The sequence below is a fragment of the Pithys albifrons genome, chromosome 4 (genome assembly GCF_047495875.1).
Source record: "Pithys albifrons albifrons isolate INPA30051 chromosome 4, PitAlb_v1, whole genome shotgun sequence".
Lineage (NCBI taxonomy): Eukaryota > Metazoa > Chordata > Aves > Passeriformes > Thamnophilidae > Pithys > Pithys albifrons.
In genome coordinates, this window is record NC_092461.1 from 27,313,828 (window position 1) to 27,338,195 (window position 24,368).

The following is a 24,368-nucleotide window of genomic DNA, read 5'->3' on the forward strand; positions in this document are numbered from 1 at the left end:
TCAGAGCTGTATTTCTAGGACTGGAGTTTATTTTTATCCATTTCTGAGCAAAAATTTACTTTTCAGCAAAAATTAAAGTAGCAGATGATAAAACCCCTACAGCTCAGTAACAGATGAGCAGAATTAATTGTGCAGTTGCCCCAATTCAAATCTGTAACTGCTTATCACAAAGTTTGTTTGTAGTGGTTCCCATTTGTTGTATGTGACACACAGTTCTTCACCCAGAGCAGAGCTGCGTCTCTGGGGCTGACGTCATGCAGCGTGGCCCTTGGGGAGTAGATTGCACACAGCCTGCATGGGGCCAGTAGCTTGTCAGCAGTTGTCAAAACTCTGTCTATTGTCTTAAACGCCAGTGCTGCCTACAGGGCCCAGGCCTGAAGGTCCTGCCTTCACTCTTTTCCTTCTTTGGCTCAGACATTCTTCTCCCCACCAGTGAGCTGCTTGGTTTTGTCAAAGGCAGGGAGTTCCGTACCATGGAGCAGTTGGAAGGGAGCTAGTCCTGCCAGCTCCCACTGCATCAGTAGCTGTCTTGTGCCCTCAACCAGCTTCTTGGCTGAGATCTTAAACTTATGAGCAGCAGCAGTGATGGGGAGCAGGCTGGGGCCAAGGGCTGTACACAGCTCTCCTCAGCTCAACGTAGTGAGGTGGCATAGCCCTGGGCTTGGAGCAGTTGCTCCTGGCAGTGGCTCTGCTGCCCCTGCTCATCTGGAGGGAAGAGTGGTTGGGCCATGCCTTAATCTGATATTTGCTGTGGTCATCCCAAAGTAGTAGGATATACCTGATCCTCAGCATCTGTCTAAAATAGCATTTAGAAACTTTTTAAATTGTTCTTGTCTCCACAGTAAAGCTTCAAAATGCCCAAGCTTTGAAAATGAGTGATGCAGTTGAGTCTTTGTGAAACATCTCAGTGAGAATTTGATCTTAAAAGCTACTGTATTTAAACAAAATAGGCAAGATATGTTGGTGCTGCTGGAAAACCTGCTTGCTCATAGAGAACAGAAGTATTACTCAAATTTTGTTTTGCTGTTTGCGCTGAAGAACTTTCACAACTATTTAATAAACAAAAGAAGGGTGTCACCTTAATATTCTGAATTACATGGTATGTGTCAGCCCCTTACGAGGGAGTTCACTTTTAGTATGTAACTTAAATCTGTCACTGAAAATCTTGCCTATTGTAGGTCTGCAGAGCAAATAATCTTATGTGCTCCCTCACAGTGATGTAAAATGATGTCATATAACGGGAGGCACAAGTGAAATACAAGAGATAAGTAACTGGCTGATGGCCATAGTTGGCCCTAGGGACTGGAGGTGGTACATGAAAGGGAGAAAACCTGAAAATTAGAACACGGGTTTCTGTTCATTAGCTCTTACGGAAAAGCATGCAAAGCATCTGTGCAGTTAGTGCTTAGGAGAAATACACCCTCCCTTCCAGTGGGAGATAATCACATTAAAATAATCAGGGCATTTGCTCTGATCTCTAGAGAGGATGGCTCAGTGCACTGACACAGAGTTAGAACTTAACTGAGAAGCAATGCTAAATTACATAAATCTGTCCTTGGCATGTCCTGCCAGGCACATGGACGTAGCTGTCTTTAAATCTGAACAAACAGGTGGCCAAAAGAGTAGAGTTGAAATCCAGACATTGCCTGTTAAAATATAAGCTGTGTACAGGGAAGCTGAGATTTAATCTATTAAAAGCTTGTGGTTTTCACAGACTGTGAAACTAAACTTCAGCAGTGTAAGTAACTTCTTAAAGCTTCCTATTTGTGACACAGAATGTATTTCTCTCCAGGAACGGGAGAGAGTAGCACTTCATTGCAAAGAACAAAATGCCGCACAAAGTCTACTCTCCCTTCTATTGGGCTGCCTTGTGCTTGTAGCAGAATACAAGATTTAGATTTGGGGTTGTATATCCCTGTGGTCTGAATTCCAGGGAGCACAAACAGAACTGCTTCTGTTAACCTGGGAAAGTTGGTTTTTTTTCTGGCACAGTATCATGCCTTCTTCCTGCTTAAAAAAAAGAGAGAGAGGGAGGAAAAAACCACAGGTGCGGATGCAAAACTGTCCAGCAGTTTTAAGAGGTGGATTTTTTCCATCTGAATTTTGTTGGTGTTTAACTCCTGGATAGCAGTTGTGTTTGCAGCACTGTTTACACTCTACAATGCATGTGAAACTATATAAAAGCTTAAATGTAAACCTTGGTTTACAAAAACTTGGGTTTATATTTACCGACTAGGAAGGCAGGAGAAGATATTAAGAAAAAATAATGATAAAATAGCAATAGCATGAGTGTATTAAACCTTTCAGGCATATGCCCCTAATTTTTTAACTTGAACAGTGTATTTTTTTTGCTCTTAATCAGAGTTTTATTCATTCCTTTCTCTGATGTTATTGCCAATATGTCTTTGAATTACTTTTTTCAGTATCAGGAAGACCTTTGGAAGTCATTAAGATGACAGTCTGTCTTAAGGGGAGAGTTGGCTTTTTTAAAATTACTTGTGGGGCAGGTTAGTATCTCATTAAGAGAAGCTGAAGAATAGCTAGCCTCAAGCTTAGCATTCCAGTCTATCTGATATTAACATAATCAGCTTTTGATGACTTGGAAGTCTTAATTATTGAATACATGTAAATCCAAGTGCTCTGGACTAATGTCTGTACCAGTCAAAATTAGTGCAGATAACTCATTCATCAGGGAAGATATGCTAAGGAGCTGAACTCTTTGTCTACTCACACACTGAAAATATTACAAAATTGTATTTCAGCATAGTGCATAACTTGAAATAAAAGACAGGAAAGCTTTTCCTGACCAGAGATGAAGAGTGAGTGTGTTTCTTTCACTCCAAACACAAATGTGATTGAGGGTTTTTCTTTTCTGTGTTGAGTACTAGTTTTCTTAATTTAGTGATTTTTTTAAATTTTTTTTCTTAGAAACTAGTTTTATGAAAATAATATTAGTCTACCTCATGAGTGAAATTCATGCTTCCCCAAGGGCATGGTGGAAATTCTCTGTTTGCAGGCCTGGTAATGCTTAAGCTGCATTGTCTTTAAATGGTAACTGTTTTTATGATGGCTTGTTAAAAGTTGAAGCACATCTAATGCCTTTTAATGTACTGGTTTACAAAAAATAGGCAGCAAGGATATTTTAAAGAGGGTACCCATTAGAAGAGAAATAGAATTCCTGACACATACAGAATTATCTGGATGGTCTTGTACATGGCTCTTACTCCAAAAGCAGTTTCCAGGCAGAAACTGCGTGTGTATGTGCCTGACCAAAATAATTCTTGCACTCTTCTTCTTCAAGCTTTCCCCATTTGTCTAATAACAAGTGATCCCTGTGTATGCAGGCAGGATTTTATGGGCTTTTGTCATTGGATACTTGTAAACTATCCTTCCTTTCTCTGGTGGTGTGTTGCCTTGGCTCAGATTGGCACGTGTGTTTGCAGGTAGGTGTGGGCTGGGGTTGTCACTGAACTTCAGCCGTTTCCACGTTGCATTTAAACTTGTAAGTGCATCAGTGTAGGTCATGCTCTCTGTTTTGAACCAACAAGCATCTCTTGTCTCCAAATACTGATAATGCACATTCATCAAATCTTACTGATCAGCTGGTTAATTGCTCTTGTTGGGTTTTCTAGGCTTTTTTGGGGTAGGATGGTCCTTAAAGTTCACAGTGGATGGCAGATCTGCAGTGGATGTCTGACATGCCTGTTGGGATTACTAAGTTTGCTTTGCTCCATTTTTCACTCTTTGCCCCATCCCTGTTTCACAGTGCAGAGACAATAAAATGTTAATGTTTTTTGATTTGGAGCATTTTGTGTTTAGAGGTGCAGAGCAGGCATCAAAACAGACTTGGTTTGATTCCCTAGCTAAAGAAGAGTTGGGCTTTTTGTAGCCTCTTGCACTGAAACTCAAAAAACAGCAATATGGAAATAGTTAATATGAAGCAGAGTCTTTTAAGTCATCAACTAGCTTAACATGGCTGATTTATTTTTTAGGGGAAAAAAACAGTTTATTAATCACAGATGTGCATGTTTCTAGTGTTAAGAAAGCTGGGACTAGAATGAGAATTCCCATTTCCCTTCCAGTTTCAAAAATTTTCCTGTATGTTGGAGGTAACTTTATCTTCTAGTTTGAGGGGGTCAGAACCCATGCTGCCTGCCCTTTAGCTTTAAAAATAAATTTATGTACTCTGAGTGAACTCTCTGACCTCACCACCAGAGGAACAGATGTGGTTTTTACTTTCAGAGAAATGGCAGTTAAATGCCTTCTTTTCTTATTGTGGCTATGAATTATAAAGCAAAGCCCATCCATTAGGTTTTTTAAAACTTGAACAAGTAATGATTTTATTAAATTCGATGCTTTCTTGTTGGATTCGTGTTGCTGTGTGTGATCATTATATGTGTGTTAGGTTTTTCTTTTCTCCAAGATGTCCATCTGTTGCATTTATCTTTTTCTAAAAGGGAATCTGATGCTCACTAGAAAGTTTACTGTACTTGAAACACAGTTGGGGTTAGCATACCCCAAATTTATTCCATCTGTTTTGGTTTTTAAATTCCATGTTGTTCTTGGTTTAATTTTGAATACTCCTTTTTGCCTCTTAGCATGTCTTAGTGATAAAATATACTTGAGCAACCCTAGAAAAACAATTTTCTATGTAGTCATAAAGGAAACAAACCCCATTTAGTGTAAACAATCCCGAGCATGGTAATAGATCAAACCCAGTCTGTATCCCTAATGATATAGATAAAAGTTGTGTTATATAGTGATGGGACAGAGAGAAATAAGACACACCCATGTGGCTGTTCTCATAGTGAGGGTGAAAGGTCTTTCTGTGCTATTGAAAATGTATTGGATTTGATACTCCCTAATGCTTTTGGATCTGGCAATGCCCCTATGTAAGTGTATGAACTTGAGCACCTCAATTTTGTGCATGGTTGTGCTTCAGTATTGTTACTGGGGTCCTGAGAAGCAGATGGGAATAAGTAATTGGAGAATCTGGACTCCATCAGCTGGGATGGGATGAGAAAATAGATGGTAAAGGGTCTCACTGGGAAAATAGTGGCATGGAATATTTCTAGTGAGTGTTAACTGTGAGGCTGTGAGGATGTTTTTTGCAAATTTAAGAAGAAAAAAATTGGGTCTGATCTCTAAAGAGGCTAATGGGTTGGGTTTTCATTGAGGTTAACACTGGTGATTTTAAATCTGGAGGTTTTTTAATGCCAGTTTTAAAAAAATTTGATCTTAGGCTGATGCTTTTATCTCAATGCAGTATTTTTAGAGGAGGTGTTATCAATGCATGCAAGTATCCTTAGGGTGGGTTTCAAGAGGATGGGGGCTGTCTCTCTACAGTAGTACCCAGTGACAGGACAAGGGGCAGCGGCACAAACTGAAACATAGGAATGTCCATCTGAAAATGAGGCAGAGCACTGAAACAAGCTGCCCAGAAAGGTCATGGAGTCTCCTTCTCTGGAGATGCTCCAGAGAAACCTGCCTGGACGCAATCCTGCACACCCTGCTGTGGGTGACACTGCTTTAGCAGGGGGCATGGACTAGAGGTCCCCAACTTCTGTGGTTTTCCTTCTCCCCTAGAGCTTTCATGCTTTAAAGAGCAAAGTGGGAAGTGCTATCATTTTGGTGTACTATGGCCACTTTTATGATTCCCTGAAACCCTAATAATACTTCAGTAAGTATTTCATATTAAATCATGCAGAAGAGAAGATAAGAAGCAGTTACATACTGCACACCAAATGAAGACTAATACTGTGTGGGAGGATATGGCTAAAGTATGCACTGCAGAACACGTCTAGCTAACATTGTTTTGTCTCTTAGATCTTCCCCACTCCAGCAGACTGTATGTGTTTCATGCTCTCTTCCCTCCTCCTGCCCACAAACTCTTGGCTGACTTGGCTTAAGAGTAGGAGTGGTACCACAAAAGTGCAATCAGACAAAAGTATTTGTCTTCCACATTTTCAGGGGTTCTGCCCTGCACTGCTTGGTTTTACAAGAAATTTGGTAATTGGTACGTGTAGATTGTCAAAGGGATGTGTGAGAATTTGAGGAGGTGGAGCACAGATTTTATAAAAAGAAAAATGGGTTTATTAACTGCAGGCATATTACATGCTTAGAGATAGCCATGTTTATGTAAAAGCAAATCTTATGCAATCAGTTACTGCACCACCACACTGCCTTTTTGTTAGAAAGGAGTAATTGTAAAGGAAAGAAAAGCAACATACCAAAATAGAAAGCAGTATATGGTGAACTTCTGCAAAGGCTTGATTTTTTCTTTTTATATAAACAAATGCATGTTCTCTATTTTATTTGTATGGAAGTAACCTTGTATAAATTGTCATTGAATAGAAAAATATATACAAATGAAAGAAAAACTTGGCTGAGTGATTATAACATCTTCAAGCTTGCGAATCTTGAAAACGAGGCATTTAGTTTGCACTTTAAGAGACTTATTTACAAGAACACCAGCAGTGTTTTCTCATCTTCTGTATTCCACTAGCAGAGTAGTAGAAGGTGGTTATTTACTGAAATACCCACCAGCTGATAATGGTGGTGGTGTGATGATGATTTCTGAAACAAGGCAGCTGATAATAATTAAAATGTGTAATACAGTAAAGGTAAAGTTAAGTTTGGTCAAAGAGCAGTCAATCTAACTTCTTACAGAGGTTTAATAGGAAACTGTTTGGATTCCTGTGGAGAGCTTGCAGATGGTTGCAAGTTTTGTTTGGAATTTTTGTAATAAGCAGAGTACTTTCTTTTTTAATGAAGTAAAAACTCTGTCATGGTGTAGATGCTGATGGCTGGTAGGCTTGCTTTTCTTGCATATGTGCTGATAACCCTTTAACAGTAATCCAGGAGCCTTGAGGGATATTCAAATTGCAAGTTGAAAACCATTGTTGTAGATCATTAATTTCTTCCTTATCTTTTCAACCTCAACAGGAAAATAATGTGGTAATTCCGTAGCACTGCTATCCCAAGATTTAGAGACAAAGACCACTAGTGTGGCTATGTAGTACCCATTACTTAAAGCCTTGAAACCAGGTTAATGGCATCACAGGAACTCACTTGTGTGCACAACAGCTGCAGTTGTGGCTAGAAGATAATTCTGTAGATGAATCCTGATTTTAAAGTTTAGCAGCTAACTTGTTAGACTGAAAGTATGCTTTATAAAGTTTATCTTCTGCTTTATGGAAACAAAATGAAAGTGGTGGTTAACAGCAATTATCATGTATGTGTTCATACAGTATAAGATACAGATGTTCCTGGCATCAAAACTGGTGTGTGTTAATGGTGACATGACACGGGTTTTATTGGAATAGAGAAGAATTTTTGCAAACAGCATGATAGAGCACAATTGGGATTCCAAGGAAAGGGTGCCCTTTTTGAAACAGCTTGAATAGTGCAGGAAGAATAAAAAATCCTAACTTTTTATATTCATGTTTTATGTCTCTTCCCCCATCTCTATTCAAAACCATCATTTACACTTAGTGCTCTGTGGAAACGGAACAGACTCACATACTTGTGCATGGATCCAGGCATGTGGGTGTTTATGATGGAGTGTATTGCTACATCAGTGTGATCATTTTATTCTACAAAATTCAAACTTATCTCTGCTCGGCCTGGCAATACACCCACCTCTTACTGAAACGCTGCCAGAACAGGTGACCTGAACATCTGTGTCAAGCTTCAAGAAGGAACACAAGCACTGCATTTAACTCCCAGCGGTAGAAACATTCAACAAAACATTATTTATGTCATCCTTATGTAAACTATCTTTCTGTGAAAGTGCACACACAGGGGAAAAAAAACCATATTTGACAACCTAGGAGAGTCTTGTTAATACCCTAGTGGTAGATAATATTTGTAGGAGTGGTGTACAGGAATGTTTCCCCCCGCCAAAACGTATGTTTTTAGGAAAAGAGAATTGCTGGGGGAAAAAGCATTGTGCTGCATGGGGAAAAAAGAAATCCAGTCTCACAATAGCTAACCAGTGGGGCTTCGCTGTAAGCATACAGTCCTGTTCCAGTGACAGGAACCTCGGTGGGAAAGTATTCTTGACCTCGTGCACATTTAACTATGGCTTGAGAAAAGCGTATCCTTTGTTTTGTTACAGAATTTCAAGCGTGTCATGCTGAGAACTACTGCTGATCCTGAGATTTCAGCAAGTTGGGCTTTGCAATGTCGCTTTGTGCTTTTTAAAAACAAACAAAACAAAGCCAAAACTATGAGAAGATTTAAGCAAAAGACAGACGTTTAACTGTCTTCTAATTTTTACTTCCCTTTGTCCCAAGGGCAGGGTAAATAAATAAATAAATAAAGTAATTGGAGCATTTTTAATTGAATTTGGTGTTTGAAAAATTATTTGCTTATCTCGTTAAGGCAATTATGGTTACCCTTCATGTCTTTGCTCAAAGCAGTAAACATTAAAAGATAAAACAAGCATATCCTTCCATAAAGTTAGATGACATATGAATAGTGTAATTCACTATCAAATAAGTATCAGCAGTGGGAGGTATGAATTATAATTGAGGCAAGAGAGATTTAATGAAGCTTGACTGTTACAAGCACATAAATTGTGCTTATGTGTGGACAGCTACATGCAGCATGAATTCTGATAGTTGTGGTGTCATTAAGGGCCAGGTTACCTCAAAATAACATGATTGACTTGTCCATAAATCCAATCCAATATCCATTATTACATACATCCTTTTGCCTTGTTTTTGACTTGCCCATGTTTAAGCTTTAAAATGCTCCTTTTTGTCTTCTTTTTCCAGACTCCCTTTCAGTCTCCAGCAATGATGCCAGTCCTCCTGCTTCAGTAACATCCCTTCAGCCCCACATGATTGGTGCTCAGAGCTCCCCAGGCCCCAAACGCCCTGGCAACACCTTGAGGAAATGGCTTACCAGTCCTGTGAGGCGTCTTAGCAGTGGAAAAGCAGATGGGCATGTCAAAAAACTGGCTCACAAGCATAAGAAGAGTAGAGAAGTTCGGAAAAGTGCCGATGCAGGCTCTCAGAAGGACTCTGATGATAGTGCAGCTACCCCACAAGATGAAACTGTTGAAGAGGTAAGTGATCAGGGCAGCTTCCCAAGGCTTGTTTTTATGTTTTTGAAAGAATTAATGTTGTCAGGTGGAGATTGTCTCCTCAACTGACCGTCCACCAGTGGCGCAAAGTGTTATGTGCACTGTGTTCATTCTTGATGACTGCTGTACTCTGCATGAGTACTCTGCCAGGGACAGTTTATGCCCTCTGCATTGAGAGTGTCTGTGAAGGGTGTTTAATTGAAAAAGGGAAACAGGAGAGTAAAAAGTTGTTCTTTGGCTTTGCTCTCTTATCCTAATTAGGAAAGTGGCTCTGTGAGTAAAGGTGCATCAAGGTCTGGGAATAATCTGGTCATTATGTATTTCCTTTTCTTGCTGATGGATCAGGGAAAAAATAGGGACAGCTGCTTAAGTGCTTAATAAAGCTGTATTTACACCCTGAGCAAGAGCCAGAGCACAGAAAAATTACTGGCCCTTCAAATTAAAAGGTGGCTTCCATCAGTCAAATAATATGCATTGCAATTTTCATTGGAGGGAAAGAAATCATCAGCTGTTCTGAATTTCACCTCCAAGGACATCCTGCTGAGGCCTTTCCTTACTTCCACCAACATGTGTCTCTCCTTCTAAGCCTGGAACTCATATATGAACAAAGCTGGCCTGCAGTTAGGTGCAGATAAGAGCCAAATTCTCTTCTGTTACAAACCTGTGATTCAGGCTGAAATGAATGAAATCTTACTGCTTCCAAGGGCACAGCCAGGTGCATGTTATACAGTTATTCCCTTTTACCAGGATTGACTCTGTCAGTTTTGGTACTTACCATGCAGATGCCCAATTTTTTATTTATTGCATTGTATTTCTTCTTCCTAATGCCTTTTGATACAAGTTTGGAGCATTACTGAAGTTATACAGTGAGTTTAGGGAAAGAAGAGACTAGAGACTAGGCAGCATGTTGAACTGAGAGATGTTTAGGAATGAATATTGGCCTCTGTCCTTGAATGTCAGGCTGTAGAAAGAGACCCCCTGTGCTGCGGTTGCAGCATTGTTCTGAAAGTATCTGTTATTCTGCAGTTCTGCAAGTGAGGGGAAAATCTAAGGCCAGTGCCTTCAAGGCAGGAGAAAACAATAACCATCTATGCTGTCTTCCTGTAAGAATAGATAAATTAATCCTGTAAGATCAGTTATATTTAACTTTGGGTACTTGAAATCATAGTTTCTTGTGTGGGACAGAAAGGATAACTGACAAAATACTTCATGTAGTGATGGGGGTTTTTTGTCCTTTACAAGTCTTGCTATGTATCATACGTCTTTCAGAGAGATAAGGATGTCTCTTTGCAGAACTGAACTTGGAAAGCAAGTGTGGCTTTGATAACACTTTCCTGTAGTAAATTTCAAACTGAATGTCTTGTTCTTAGTATCTCAATCCATCTGCTTTTACCAAACATTGAAAACTGTCTTTGGCATCTGTATTTTCCCCCTCTGCTAAGGACTTGTACTCTGTGTGTTGGATCATCTTGTCTTGTTGTGAGAGGGCTGAAACTGCAGAACAGGCTTAAGACAAGCATGTGATAGCAAGCTTCATGCTGTTGAGAAGATAACAGAGTTTGAACATCTCGGTGTTTTTTACAGAGAGGTCGAAATGAGGGGCTGAGCAGTGGCACTCTCTCCAAGTCATCCTCTTCAGGCATGCAGAGCTGCGGAGAGGAGGAAGGCGAGGAGGGAGCAGATGCTGTACCACTTCCTCCTCCGATGGCAATTCAGCAACACAGTCTTCTCCAGCCTGACTCGCAGGATGACAAGGTAGGAGGAGGAAGTGGGGAAGGCTTCACATGTTGAGATGACCTCTGTTTGCACAAATCTTCCTTCTGTTTCTGAAGGTTTCCAGATTGTACGTAATACAATTGCAACTTCAGACAACAGTAAAAGGGTGTTCTGTGAAAAGAGCATTAATTAGTTACTTCTCTATCTTAAAAGTGCAAGTGTAGAAATTTTTCTACTATCACTTTAAATGTGAAAAAGGATCACTTTGTGTGTGACTGATTTATGTCTGTTTGACTTATGCTATATCTAGTTATTAGAATCTAATTTTATAATCATACCTTTTTTTTCTTTTTTTTTTTTGGGTGGTGATGACTGAGAGAGAGGAATTACCACCTAAGGGTATTATTTCTCATGGTTTAACCTCAGCCAGAAACTAAGCCCCACACAGCCACTGCTCACAACCCCCATGGGATGGGGAAGAGAATCAGAAGAGGAAGAATGAGAAAACTCATGTGTCAAAATAAAGAAAGTTTAATAGAGAAGGCAAAAGCTGCATACACAAGCAAGGCAAAACAAGGAATTAATTCACCCCTTCCCGTGGCTGGACATGTGTTCAGCCATCCCCAGGAAAGCATGGCTGGCAAGATAAATGCCATCACTCCAAACATCCTCCTTTTCTTCTTGTTCCCCCAGTTTTATATGCTGAGCAAGATGCCATATGGTATGGAATATCGCTTGGGTCAGTTGGGAGCAGCTGTCCTGACCGTGTCCCCTCCCAGCTCCCTGTGCACTGCCATTCTCTTCGCTGGTGGGTTGAGAAACAGAACAGGCCTCGGCACTGTGTGAGCTCATCTCAGCAATAGCTAAACATCCCTGAGTTATCAATGCCGTTTCCAGCACAAATTCAAAACATAGCTCCACACCAGCTGTGGTGAAGAAATTTAACTCTAACCTTGCCACACGTAATCCAGCTGACTTTTACAAACAAAGGCACATTAAAATTGAGGGTAAAAAGTTTGCATCAGTAATGAAGTTTTGTATGTAGATAATAACTGCATGAAGGAAGTCTGACTTATGTATGATCTACTTTTCTTTAACGTTATGGCATTCATACATTGAGAGGGTTTATTTCCATTTTCAACCTGGATCAGATTTTTAGTAGAGAAGTATCGACTCTGGAAATAGAGGGTTTTAGAAAGGAAAAAAATCTGGATTTGTACAGCAAATATGCACATTACTGCTTTCTTCCCATTTTGCTCCTTAAAATTTTTATCCTTTTTAATCTACAGCACTGAGTATTGTTAATGAATTTTGTGACCTATCGCTCTCTGTACTCAGTGATGCAGATGTTATTCATACCTTTGGCTGATCTTATTTATGAGTTTTTTCTTGCTTTAAAAACACTCCTTTCGTGGGAATCTCACTCATCCCTGAAACTATCATTTGTAGGAGCAACATGACTGGTTCCTGTGCTCTATGTATATTTAATTCCCATGTGTTTTCCAAATTGAAAAAGTGTAACATATGGGTTGGAGAGTTAATATATTGGGAAATATTCTGGAAACAATACAAGCTGAAATAGGCCTCTCTTTAGACCTAAGAGAATGTTTTCTTGCTAGAATATATAACCTCATCTGAGATTTAGAAATAGGATGAAAGTAATGTCGGTGAAAATATATTTAAGTTCCTGCTACTGAGCTGCCATATTTGCATGTCCCTTCAGTGTCAGAAAAAAACCTTATATACAAGTATTATAAAAAGTTCTCCAGAGAAAGATAGTTCTTTACATAGCAAGAACAGTTATGTGAAAATATGTGCTTGTAAATTAGTGTCTGCTCACTTGTGTGTTTCTGGTGCAAAGTCAGACCCTTACCACAGTAGAGTAAGATTTTTTGAGTAATTTCAATCCACAGTAAATTTTACTTTCACTTCTGTTGTGGTTTAACCCCAGCCAGCCACCAAGTACCATGCAGCTGTTTGCTCACTCTCCCACCAGTGATGTCAGGGAGAGAATGGGTCAAGTAAAAGGTAGAAAACTTGTGCATTGAGATAAAGCAAAAGCCATGCACAGAAGCAAAGCAAAACAAGGAGTTAATTCACTGCTTCCCATGGGCAGGCAGGTGTTTACCCACCCATCTCCAGGAGAGCAAGGCCCCATCACGTGTAATGGGAAGACAAATGCCATCACTCCAAATATACCACCACTTCCTCCTTGTTCCCCCCACTTTATATCATGAGCATGATTCCACATGGTGTGGAATATCCCTTTGGTCAGTTTGGGTCACCTGTCCCAGCTGTGTCTCCTCCCAGCCTCCCATGCACCCCCACCCCCAAGCCTCCTCACCAGTAATGCCATACAAAAAGCAGAAAGGCCTTGACTCTGTGTAAGCACTGCTCAGTAATAATAAGAAGATCTCTATATTATCAACACTTCTTTTAGCACAAATCCAAAACCAGCCACTGTCAAGAAAATTAACTCTAGTCCAGCCAAAACCAGCACAACTTCTTAAGCTGTTAACATGCACCCACTGCAGCAAAAACATGTTGGGACAGTTTTTAAAGCAGCTTGAACTACGTTTTAGAGAAGACTTCTGAGAAGTTAAAATTTGGTAAAGTTACTCTTATACTATAGTTTTTCAAAGCATGTAAATAGTGATTGTTCTGCGATGTGTTGTTACGCAATATCTGTCCTGTGTGTGGAAAGGCAAAAAAGTCCTCTTATGGGCAGCTTGGGAGGTTATGTGTGCCTCCCTGAAGTCCACATGCCACCAATTTCTAGTACCTAAAGCAAATGCTTTATTGAAATGCAGAAGTGAGAAGCCAAAGGAAAGTTTTACCCACCAGAAGGTATTTGGCTCTATTGAGGGAGTTACTGATTATTAAAAGACTTGAAAACAAATTCTCAGTTGTCTGCCTTCTGGGTGGAGTCCTGCTTCACATTCCTGCCATGCTGAGTGGTTTCTTGGGTTGCTCAACTACTCCAGATCCCAAGGAATGTCTCCTCCTTTCAGTGACCTCAGAGACTTGGCTTTCGTCTGTGCCTCTCTGTGAGCATTTTTTCCTCTCGAGGGCTTCTTGTCTGCACTCAGTGCTGAAAACTCCCTGCCAGCTGAGTTTCTCCTTCCCTTCCCAGCCTGCTGTGGGCCCTAGCAGCATCTCACACCTGCGTGAGCTCAGTTACTCCCTCTGCCTTTCCTTGTTTTCTGGGCAAGGAGTATATTCTCCTTCCATAGTACATCAGCAGCAAAGTCTGCAGGCAGACTTCATCTCTGCAGCTCCTTCTTCTTTAGATAATATGTGATGTAACCACATGAACTGGAAACTAAACGGTTCTGAAGTTTTACCAGCACTCACATCCCATATACCCCAACAGAGCAGTAACAGAGAGAAGGGACTATGACCAGATTCAGATTCCAGAACTGAAAGTGTTTTGTAAGACTGAGATGAGTTCCATATCCAAAGTGAAAACCCACATACAAGCCCAGTTTTGGAAAATGTGGTCAACAGCCAGATGTCAAGGGCATGTAATTGCCTAAAAGACAGACCAGCTATGGGTTTGCTCAGTTTTTGGTGTTCGTGCAAACAGCATGTGCTAGGCCGTGCTGATTTGTCCAATATCACTAAATAACAGAACCATTTTCTCCCCTAAGAGCTCATCTGCACAGTATGCATTCTTCCATTCAGTAGAATCATTGCACACATCATGGATTTGTATTTGGTGGCAGTTTACAAGTTGTTTGCATTTAATTTTTCGATAAGCAACATTAAAGTTTCAAGGTCAGTTGTGTTAATATGAAACTAATTATTTTCGCTTTTTGTTTTCTCTTTTTGTAAACTCTGATGCAGCATTATGTTGACTTGTGTTCTGTCTCTGCTTTGGCTCAGTTCCCATATCTTTCTGTTTAAAATTATCTGTATTTCCTTTGCTTACCCAGTCCCTGTGTTCCTTTCCAAATAAGGCAAATACAAGGCAAACTACCCAAAATCTGTTGGTTTTTGGTTTTCTGGTTTTTTTGTTTGTTTTTGTTTTTATAATTTGCTTATGGGTAGTCTTGTTACACCCATGCTTGACTTGAACAGAACCTCTTGTGTGAAGTCATTTCTTTGTCCGGTCTGTTGGAAACATTTGCAGGACAGCTTATCCTGTCCTGATGTTCACTGTGCTGTTCGTAATATGAAGTAAGGTTCATATTACACCCTGTATCCACTTTCCAGTTACTAAATGATAAATGTAATATGCAAACATCTCTGTTTGCAAATTACGGAGGCTGAATTGAATGGCCTTCTCCCAGAATCCTTTACTGTGAACATCTCTTACCTTCAGTTGTATCTATAAACTGGCATTTTATAGCTTGAGGCCAGAGATCTTCTGTGCTCTACACATACCATTGGGGAAAATGGATGGCACAAGGAATGGTGAGCTCAATTTCCCACCTGAATCTGGGCATTAAACCCCAGCTCCTTTAGAAAAGTAAATGTCCCTGAGTTACTGGTGTATTTTTTCTAATGTAGCAATGCTTTGTCATTTATTTCAAGTCTTCTTGGTTGCTGTTACTGTTCTGCAGTTGTTTTGTTTATGCAGCAGTAAAATGGGTTAACGAACTGTTTATTTTCCATTGGGTCAGCTCAGGCAATTTTCATAGCTATTTGTCAGAAATTATCATCAGCAAGATGGAAGATATTTCCTTGGCTTCTATTGCATGTAGGAACAGGAATTTTTATCCCTGCTTTTAACTTCTGTGGGATTTACTTGAAACTTCCAGTTGCCCAAGTTGGAAGGGATGATCTTAGTGTTATGTTACACTGACTGTCACTGTCAGGTACCTTTGTCTGACAGAGAAGGGAAGGAAGTCTCTTGATCCTTGAGCAACTACCAGGCTAACTCTGGGATTTTCCTTCCTTTGTGTCATTGCACAGACATCTTCTCGATTGTTGGTGCGGCCGACCAGCTCTGAGACGCCCAGTGCTGCGGAACTCGTCAGTGCAATTGAAGAGCTCGTCAAAAGTAAAATGGTGAGGCTGACTAGCACATGTATGTGTCTAAAGAGGTTGTGTCTGCAAGTCCCAGCTTGCTATTCAGAGAAAACCTACATGCTTTCCATTGACTTGAAAAACTTGCTGCCCGTTTCAAAAGTCTCTTTCTGGGTTGATGTACAGGTCATTTTATACACACTCTTTTGTAAAAGCATTTACTGAATAGGTAAATGGCTATGTGGAGGAGCAAAAATCAGTAAGTAAGGGGGAGAGGAGACGGCAGAAGATTTACTATGTCCTGTTAGTAAAAAGAAAATAAATGTCTTACTAGTAGAATGAATGGAAAGACCCAGGGTCTTTGATAGACCTTTATGAAAAGAATCCCTGCAAATAATTTGCAAATCTTGCAAGGGTCAACGGCTAAAGCAGATAATCCTCACAACAGAAATATTTACATTATCTAGTTGCTCTTTAGACAATGTGATAATGAAGAAATAAGTAAAAGAGTAATGGGATCATTTTGCATGTTAGTGGCTCCTTTCTTGCTTTTTAGTGTCTGCTAACAAATTAAGTAGGAGAAATTCGTGTCAATTTTTTAAGTTTCTATGTTTTAAAGTTTCTGTTTCTCTGAAGATGCTCGTTAACAAAAAATAGGGTGACTGTGTCATTCTAGGGAGGCCCTTCTTTATATTCAAAATCCAGCTTGACCCAGTCTTGGAAAAACTGCTTTAGCTAACCCTGTTTGAGTTTGGACTGTATGGTCTTAAGATGTCTCTCAGCAATTCTGTGATTTCCTCAAAATCTTTAAATCTGGCTTTTGCAATATAGACCCCGTTGGGTTTAACAGAAGGGCCTCTGAAACTATAGAGAACTGCAGTATGGCAGTCCCATATTATCAGAGGATGATGTTTTCCAAGTTCACTCTAAATTTTAGCAGCTTTCAATTTCAGAATGGGAAATTTTCATTTCTATTTTATATTTCCTCATTCAGAAAGAATAAACATAGAACGATTACTGCACTCTCTTGGAGTATTAACTTTGGTTTTTACTTCCCTTGCACCAGAACAATGAATAAGAAGTAATCTATGGGAAAATTCAACACAATCTATTGTAAATGGAAAGTTTTGTGGTCCATGTGTCTTTCCGGATGCCTAGCAGCGGATATAACTGAATGATCCATGCATATACTCCCTGGTGGAGATGTTCTCATTTCACAGTCTTAGCCAAGGGTCATCTTCCCCTGGTTTTTGGGCCAGTCATATCATTATTGGTTTTTTACTTCTTGTGGAAAAAGAAAAAAGATTACAGCTGAACCCCACCCTGGTGAAGTAAATGTGTCTTGCATTACGGGCTGTATCACATGCAAGGAAAATGTAGCTTCATCCAAGATTATGGGCTTGAATTAAAGAAATCCTATAACTACTTCATAGAAGGTGTTCATGTTATTTCTCCCATTGCTTCTCCATCTTTTATACGAACAGAAGCCTGTTCAGCCCATGCGAAGGAGACAGTGTATTTGGCACCAAACACAGGCACTCTTTCCTAGGATCTGAACTGTCATGAAGTTCAAAAGCAATATTGACAGTATAGAAGTCATTCTTTTCTTCATTGAGTCACTATTTTGGCTAGTTAATAAGATAAACAAAATGTCTGACAAAGAATGCTACTCTGTTGTGTTAACAAATGTAACATCCAAAGAATTTCCTTTAAAGATGTCCTAGTTATTGTTGAAACTAACTTGTATATGCCAGAAGTTAAATATGACAATATGGCAATGAATGCACATCTGTGCAGCTTCCACCATAAAAGTACTTACATCCTTACCAGGATCGTCTGAGCTTTAGCCATTGCTGCTTAAACCAACTCAACTCCATTCTTTTCCTGTGAAGGAAAGACTGTCATATCTCAAACATGTTTCTCTAAGGCTCAGTTATCTTGGAAACTCATATTGTTGGCTGATTTTCTGGAGGCTTGAGATTTGCTTTGCCAAGATAGATAACAGTAATTGATCTCCCATAGATTCCTATGTACAGCTGCATGTAATGTGTCTTTTGCATAAAGAAGAAATCAATCATTGTTGCTGACTGTCTTGAATACCTTCTCAGGCTCTGGAGGACCGTCCAAGTTCCTTATTGGTAGATCAAGGTGACAGCAGCAGTCCTTCCTTTAACCCCTCAGATAACTCCCTTCTGTCCTCCTCGTCACCCATAGATGAGATGGAAGAAAGGAAATCCAGCTCCTTAAAAAGACGACAGTAAGACCACATCTTCACTCAATCTTTTATAATTTTTCTTTTTTCTTTCCAATGCTCATCTTGAACTGGCAGCAGAAGCAGTTAGTCTGAAGGGAAGGGGGGAACATGTATTAGGTGTCAAGCATGTGGTCATGTTTCTCAGACATCTGTTGCAGTTTCAATTTCCTGTGCTTGACTTCTGTCATGTGTTACTCTTATTTATTCAGGGAGATGTTGATCTTTAAATGTCCATAGGAGTATTAGGTTTCAAAAAATGGTCATTCCCCTCATTTTGCTCCACCTCATGCTTAATTTCTTTATGTAGTCGTAAACTGTTACTGTGGTAGAACAAAAACATGTCTGGTTTCAAAATTTTTTAAACCTGGGTGTAGAAGTAATACTTCATATAGTTAAGAGTCTCCAGACCAGACACGTAATAGCATTTTATTTTAAACAATAGTTAAATGTTTAATTTTAATGTCATGTTTAAGAAAACACATAACTTTAAATAAACAGAAGCAAGTCTTGTCCAGTTTCAAAGTCAAAGCAGTATCTTGCTTAGAACCAGTGTACATTAATTCTTCCATTTCAGTTCTACCTATCAAACATATGTGACTGCAAATGTCTAAAAGGTTGTATGCCATTAATCCTCTTAAAGAATCTGCTTCATTTTTTAATACGTGTTCACCATTTTCCTTCCACTGTAGCTATGTCTTACAGGAATTGGTGGAAACAGAACGAGATTATGTGCGAGATCTGGGCTATGTAGTCGAGGTACGGTGTTTTCCTTTCTCCTGATTTCTTCTTTTTTCTTTTTCAATGTAGTACTAACCACCTGTGCAGCTTGATCCTTGCAATGTTTTTCAAAACAAAACATGTGAGGAAACTAAAAATGTGAGAGTTTGCATTCTAAGTTTTCCCTCCTGTAGGCTTTTAGTTATTAGAAATGCTGCATCATATCTTACTTCCTTTTTGATTCCTCTTATTATGTCCACCTTGTTTTTCTGAGGAGTGTAGTTCTTCATCCTTTTTTTTTTTTTTAAGATCACTACCTCTGGCCTAAGGTTATCTTAGGCTAGAAGGTTTTATTTAGCACAAGGAAAATTTCAAAAAAGCACTGTGGTTCAGCATACAGAGCAGCTATTCAGAATTTAAAAGTCCTCCTTCCTCTCCTACTGCTAGATTTTCCTTAGACTTCCTCACTTCCCCTACTGTAAAATGAGATAGCATCACACATCTCCCTTCAGTCTTCAGCTACCGACAAAATGCACTTGGAAGAGTACAATGAGCATGACAGGGAATTTCAGCCTAAGAACGTTCAATTCTTAAACTCTGTTTTAGAGGGAGAGAGGGAGGGAAAGAAAGATTGACATTGTGATAAGTGCTTTTACATATTTAAAGGGTGCATTACAAGGCTATGAATAGGTGTATTTTTGTAAATAGTGAAATAATTCCTGGTGAAAATGCTAGACATGAAAACATATACTTGGCAAACTAAACCCAGACTTGACTACTTAGGAATAGAAGTATTTAAAAAAAAAAAAAGGAATAGAGTTCCGTGAATATTACAAAATTTAAAAACACAGCTCTAACTATATGACAGAATTGCTCAGTGAGATGACTGTGTAGACACCAAAAGTAGGATAGGACTATAGGAAAATGTAAAAGGAACATTATTGCACTCAGAATGCTTGCTAACACAATCGATGTTCAACTTTTTTGTGTTTGGTTGGCTCATCCTGCAAGTAGTGGTCCTTGCAGTGCAGTCCCATAGGAAGTACAGCTGCTTTCCTCCTGAGCAGTCTTTGGTGTGGGGTTTGTGTGGACAGCTAAAGCAAGAGACACCAAGCGGAGTAAAAGGCAGTTCAGCGTCTCTGACATGTGCTCAGCACCAGCCCTGCTGGTCAGAGCATTGCAGCTGCTGCAGACAGGCAGGACTGTGGGAGTTTCCTTCACGCCTTGGTTCTGTCCACGCAGGCCAGATCACCTGGAGTGAATTCATTTTTCTAGCACTGGGCAGTGTTATGTAGACAGCCTCTAGCCAATGTGTGATACTTTGTGTCTATGCTCTATGTTGTGCTATGTTACAGAGCAGCTTTTTGGGTGTGCCCCAAGCCAGTGGTTGCCATGGACAGTTTGGACAAATTCTGGGAAAAGGGAAAATAAAAGACAACTCACTTTTTTAAAGTCAGAATGTTCACGATGAATTTACTTGAACTGTTGCAGGGTTATATGGCACTTATGAAGGAAGATGGTGTACCTGATGATATGAAAGGCAAAGACAAGATTGTATTTGGAAACATTCACCAGATTTATGACTGGCACAGAGAGTACGTATTAACTCGAAAATGGTCTGCTGAACAATTCTACCTTAAAAATGTTAGACTGACTTTAAGAAATTATTTTATTTCCTCAAATATTCAGATACAAGGTAAAATCAGCTGGTCTTGTGCTCTGAGTTGCAGATGCTGTAAATTCAGCTTACAAATGTTGGTGTGAAGATTTGCTTTAAACAAGGATGCCTATATATATGTGTGTGTACATATATATATATATAGATACACAGCAAGTGCTTCACCTGAGAATTTCTAGTGTGGATAGTATTAAGTACAGAAGTTTCTGTATTGTTTGAGGCTTTGTTTTCTCTCTAAAAATACAGTCTAAAGAACATGTTAAGAGTTCACATGGCAATATTAGCACCCAGGCATTCAGACTAGGAAGGAGAAAGCTTTCAATCAATATATATGAAATTAAATAATTTAATTAGTGAACACTAGGGGTTTTTTTCATCTTGGTGTGGATTCAGTGTGTCCTTTTAAAAAACTACATTAAAGTACTACACCATTAACATTGTCATTTTGAACATACATTAATATCCAAAGCTGCTGATACGAGACACAATGTGTCTTGCCTTGCAGTAAGACGCTTTCCCTTGCAAAGTTGCTCTATATATATATATCTATATACCTGTTGCTATAATGTGTGCTATCAGGGGAAAAAAAAAAGTACTTATTCTGTTTATGTTCAGCTTCTTTTTAGGAGAGTTAGAGAAGTGCCTTGAAGATCCAGAAAAGCTGGGATCCCTGTTTGTTAAGCATGTAAGTGCAAACGTCTTCATTGGCAGACTCTATTGCTACTGACCAACATGTTCAATTACAAAGTACAACACAGTTAAGAAAGTTCCATACAATATTCTTCAGTGTAAGAGATGGAGATATAGTTTTTAAGAGCCTACAAATAGTTCTTTCGGTTTTGTCCCTGATACCTTCCTGTGGAGAGGAAACATGAATGAGTGCCACATTTCTCAATTCAGTTCCATTTCAGTGCGAGGGAATTGTCACTTCATATGACACCTGCTTCTGATCCCAGATGTCTATGCAATACCATGGAACATACAAAATAAAAACTGGAAAGAGGCTCATTCTTCTTTCCAGTTTCAATGCAGTCTAGTTCTGTATCCTTTTCCCTTCTGAGAATTCTGTTGCTGGCTAAGTGCAAAACCTGTAGGAAGTAACTCTCCCTGTTTCTGACTGGTGTTCTACGTTCTCCTGGTATGGTAACTGAGTTGTCTTTGAAAGGCACCTTTACCACTTCAGATGGAAAGACAAGCTGTGGTACTATTACAGCATCCTCTACGAAGGCCCTGACTGTCATAAGGACACAACAATACAGTTCCTGCTCTTAATCTATGTCCTGTGTCCTTTTCAATCTCCATCTTATTTCTTCTTTTTTTTCCTTACCATTTGTCTTCACTGGTCAGTACTCTGGGCAGCAAAGCCTCTAATGGCAAACTAATCCTAACAAAGTGATAGGAAAGTTTGTAATATGTGACACATGGTATATGTGTGCTTCCTAACCAGCAAGGTCAGTAATCAAGAATGAACCTTAAAGGCTGAAGTTGTTCTCTCTCTTTTTCTTTGTTACTTTGTTGTTAAAAGCACGTGCACAAAATAAAGAATCAGAGTTAAAAAATAGTAGCACTACCATTTCCAGGCTACAACTACCATTTGTAGGCTTCATCACCTACAGCCCCACTCAAACTCCAGTAGAACAGCCAATTCTAAATAGAGAACTTGAAATGTTTCTCCTAACTATTCTGTATATCTAAACAGGAGGAGGTCATTATGCTTATACATTAGAGTAATAATCTGATTATTAAAATAAAAATATCCAATTTCAGAGGCTGTGTGCATTACAAAATCAGAGAACAGTTAAGGTTGGTGGGGTCATCTGGTCCAACCTCCCATGGCTCTTGCTAAAGTAAAAAGATAACCATTTTCATACTTAACTTTATTGTGGGTCCTGCTGAGCTATCATCTCTGAACACCTGTTGTTCAGGAGGATTTATAACTGGGGGAATTTTTTTCACTTGTAATGCCTTTTTAAAATCATAATGATATTCTCAAATAAATGTGTTTTCAAATCTGTAATTTCTGCATATGTAACTGCTTTTTAAAAGTTTTTTTAAGTTCATACTTTTGAACAGCTGTACTTCTTAAAATAATACTCCATTTCAATCTGGCATGTTTTTCTTGATAATGATGTCATTCTGTATCTTTGTTCCTCTAGGAAAGAAGGTTGCACATGTACATAGTTTACTGCCAAAACAAACCAAAGTCTGAGCACATTGTCTCAGAATACATTGATACATTTTTTGAGGTAAGTTTCTGAGAGGGGATATGCCAGGTGAAGTGTTTGGGGATATCATAAGATTTACCAGTTCTGTTTATCAAACCAAAAACCAACCAAACAAACAAATGCAGCAGATAGCATTGTGACTGTTTTAAATTATAATTTCTTGCCATTTCTGTTCTGATTTTTTAAATCCGATACAGACTCCTAGAGATGAAAACTAAAGTTTAGGTATAAGATATTAATTAATCAGTAGAGCCTTATCCTTACTGGCACTAACCCAGGTAGTTATCAGTGCAGGGAAATGGCAATTTTGGATGAGCAGAGATCACTCTTGAAAATAGGCTATATACAGCCTGTGACTGAAAAATTACATTTTACTATGCAGTCTTGTCAAAAAAAAAAAAAAGAAAAGGTGATGGAAATAAGGGGAAGGACTCCAGCTTTTGCTAACTGAACATTAGATTCTGCTCTGATTTTTGCCAATTTCTTGTCCAATAGCCCTTTATACTGATATACATGTATACCTCTCTCCATATACTGAAATGGATACTGTGTTTCTAACTCAACAAACAAAGTTCTTTCTAACTAAACAAACAAAAATGTTTGTTTTACAACTCTCAGGATCTAAAGCAACGCCTGGGCCACAGACTTCAGCTCACGGACTTGCTAATAAAACCTGTGCAGAGAATTATGAAATACCAGCTCTTACTAAAGGTAGAGTGATGTTGAGATGATTGAGATGGGTTAACAGATATGTTATAGATGTGTTAATAGATACATTTTCTTTTCTAATTATTGGTGATGTTTTTCCACCCTTCTGAAGAGAATGCAGATTTGTATGCAATGCCATATGATTATTTTCCAAGCGTACTCAGATAGTTATAAAAATTGCAGTAAATGGCTTGGGCAGAAATTTGCTTTTTCTTTTTACAGTTAAAGACCAAATGTTAAGACATGGAAATGTTCAGAATTTGTACCAATGCCATGTGAATGGGAGAAAGAACTCTCAACTGTTTTCAGAAGTAAAAGTGTTATGAGTAGTTGGGACTGATCTCAGCTTCTACACCTGCAACCATTTTAATATCACATAAGTATTTACTAAGGAGCAACCCTGGGTAACACAATTCTTGTATGAGCTAAATTCAAATGGTGTATAAATCTTAAACAGTTAAAAAATAAAATTTTTCTATATGTCTTCTGCAGTCTGTCATATTCTGACAGAGGATAGCAAGTTCAGATTTTCTAGGATTTCTCTTTGCTGAGTAATTAGAAAAGAAATATTACTTGGGTTTTTTTTTCCTTTTCAGGATTTCCTCAAATATTCTAAAAAAGCTAATCTTGACACGACAGAACTAGAGGTATTTGAAACATTTTCTCTTAGTAACATGAATTTTGTTTCTCTGAACTTCTTGTTTTGGCTGAGTCAGTTTCCTTTTCTGATCTTCCTGAAAATACAATTATAAGTGTTTACTTATTGCATTTCTGTTCTAAAGCAAACATATTAAGTGAAACAATTTTATGCTGCTAACTGACTTGGAAAATAAAACTTTGACTTTTTATTTGTCTTGAACAGAAAGCTGTAGAGGTCATGTGTATAGTACCAAAACGGTGTAATGACATGATGAATGTTGGCCGCCTGCAAGGATTTGATGTAAGTTGGCTGGAGTTTTGCTTAGAGAATTTGTCAGATTCTCTAGAAATTCACCATTATTGTTATGG

The 24,368-nt window shown here is 38.9% G+C and overlaps 1 protein-coding gene across 2 annotated transcripts in view; it reads left to right on the top strand.

Annotated features, from left to right (window-relative positions):
• The window catches only part of TRIO (trio Rho guanine nucleotide exchange factor), a 252,873-nt gene that overhangs the window by 208,257 nt on the left and 20,248 nt on the right, over positions 1-24,368 (top strand). For both annotated transcript variants that reach the window (XM_071553704.1, XM_071553705.1), the window contains exons 35-45: positions 8,781-9,073; positions 10,676-10,846; positions 15,725-15,820; positions 17,887-18,035; positions 18,722-18,788; positions 20,241-20,344; positions 21,043-21,112; positions 22,584-22,673; positions 23,271-23,363; positions 23,957-24,007; positions 24,223-24,300. In XM_071553704.1, coding sequence (XP_071409805.1) covers positions 8,781-9,073; positions 10,676-10,846; positions 15,725-15,820; positions 17,887-18,035; positions 18,722-18,788; positions 20,241-20,344; positions 21,043-21,112; positions 22,584-22,673; positions 23,271-23,363; positions 23,957-24,007; positions 24,223-24,300 — 1,262 coding nt within the window. The remainder of the gene's footprint in view (positions 1-8,780; positions 9,074-10,675; positions 10,847-15,724; positions 15,821-17,886; positions 18,036-18,721; positions 18,789-20,240; positions 20,345-21,042; positions 21,113-22,583; positions 22,674-23,270; positions 23,364-23,956; positions 24,008-24,222; positions 24,301-24,368) is intronic.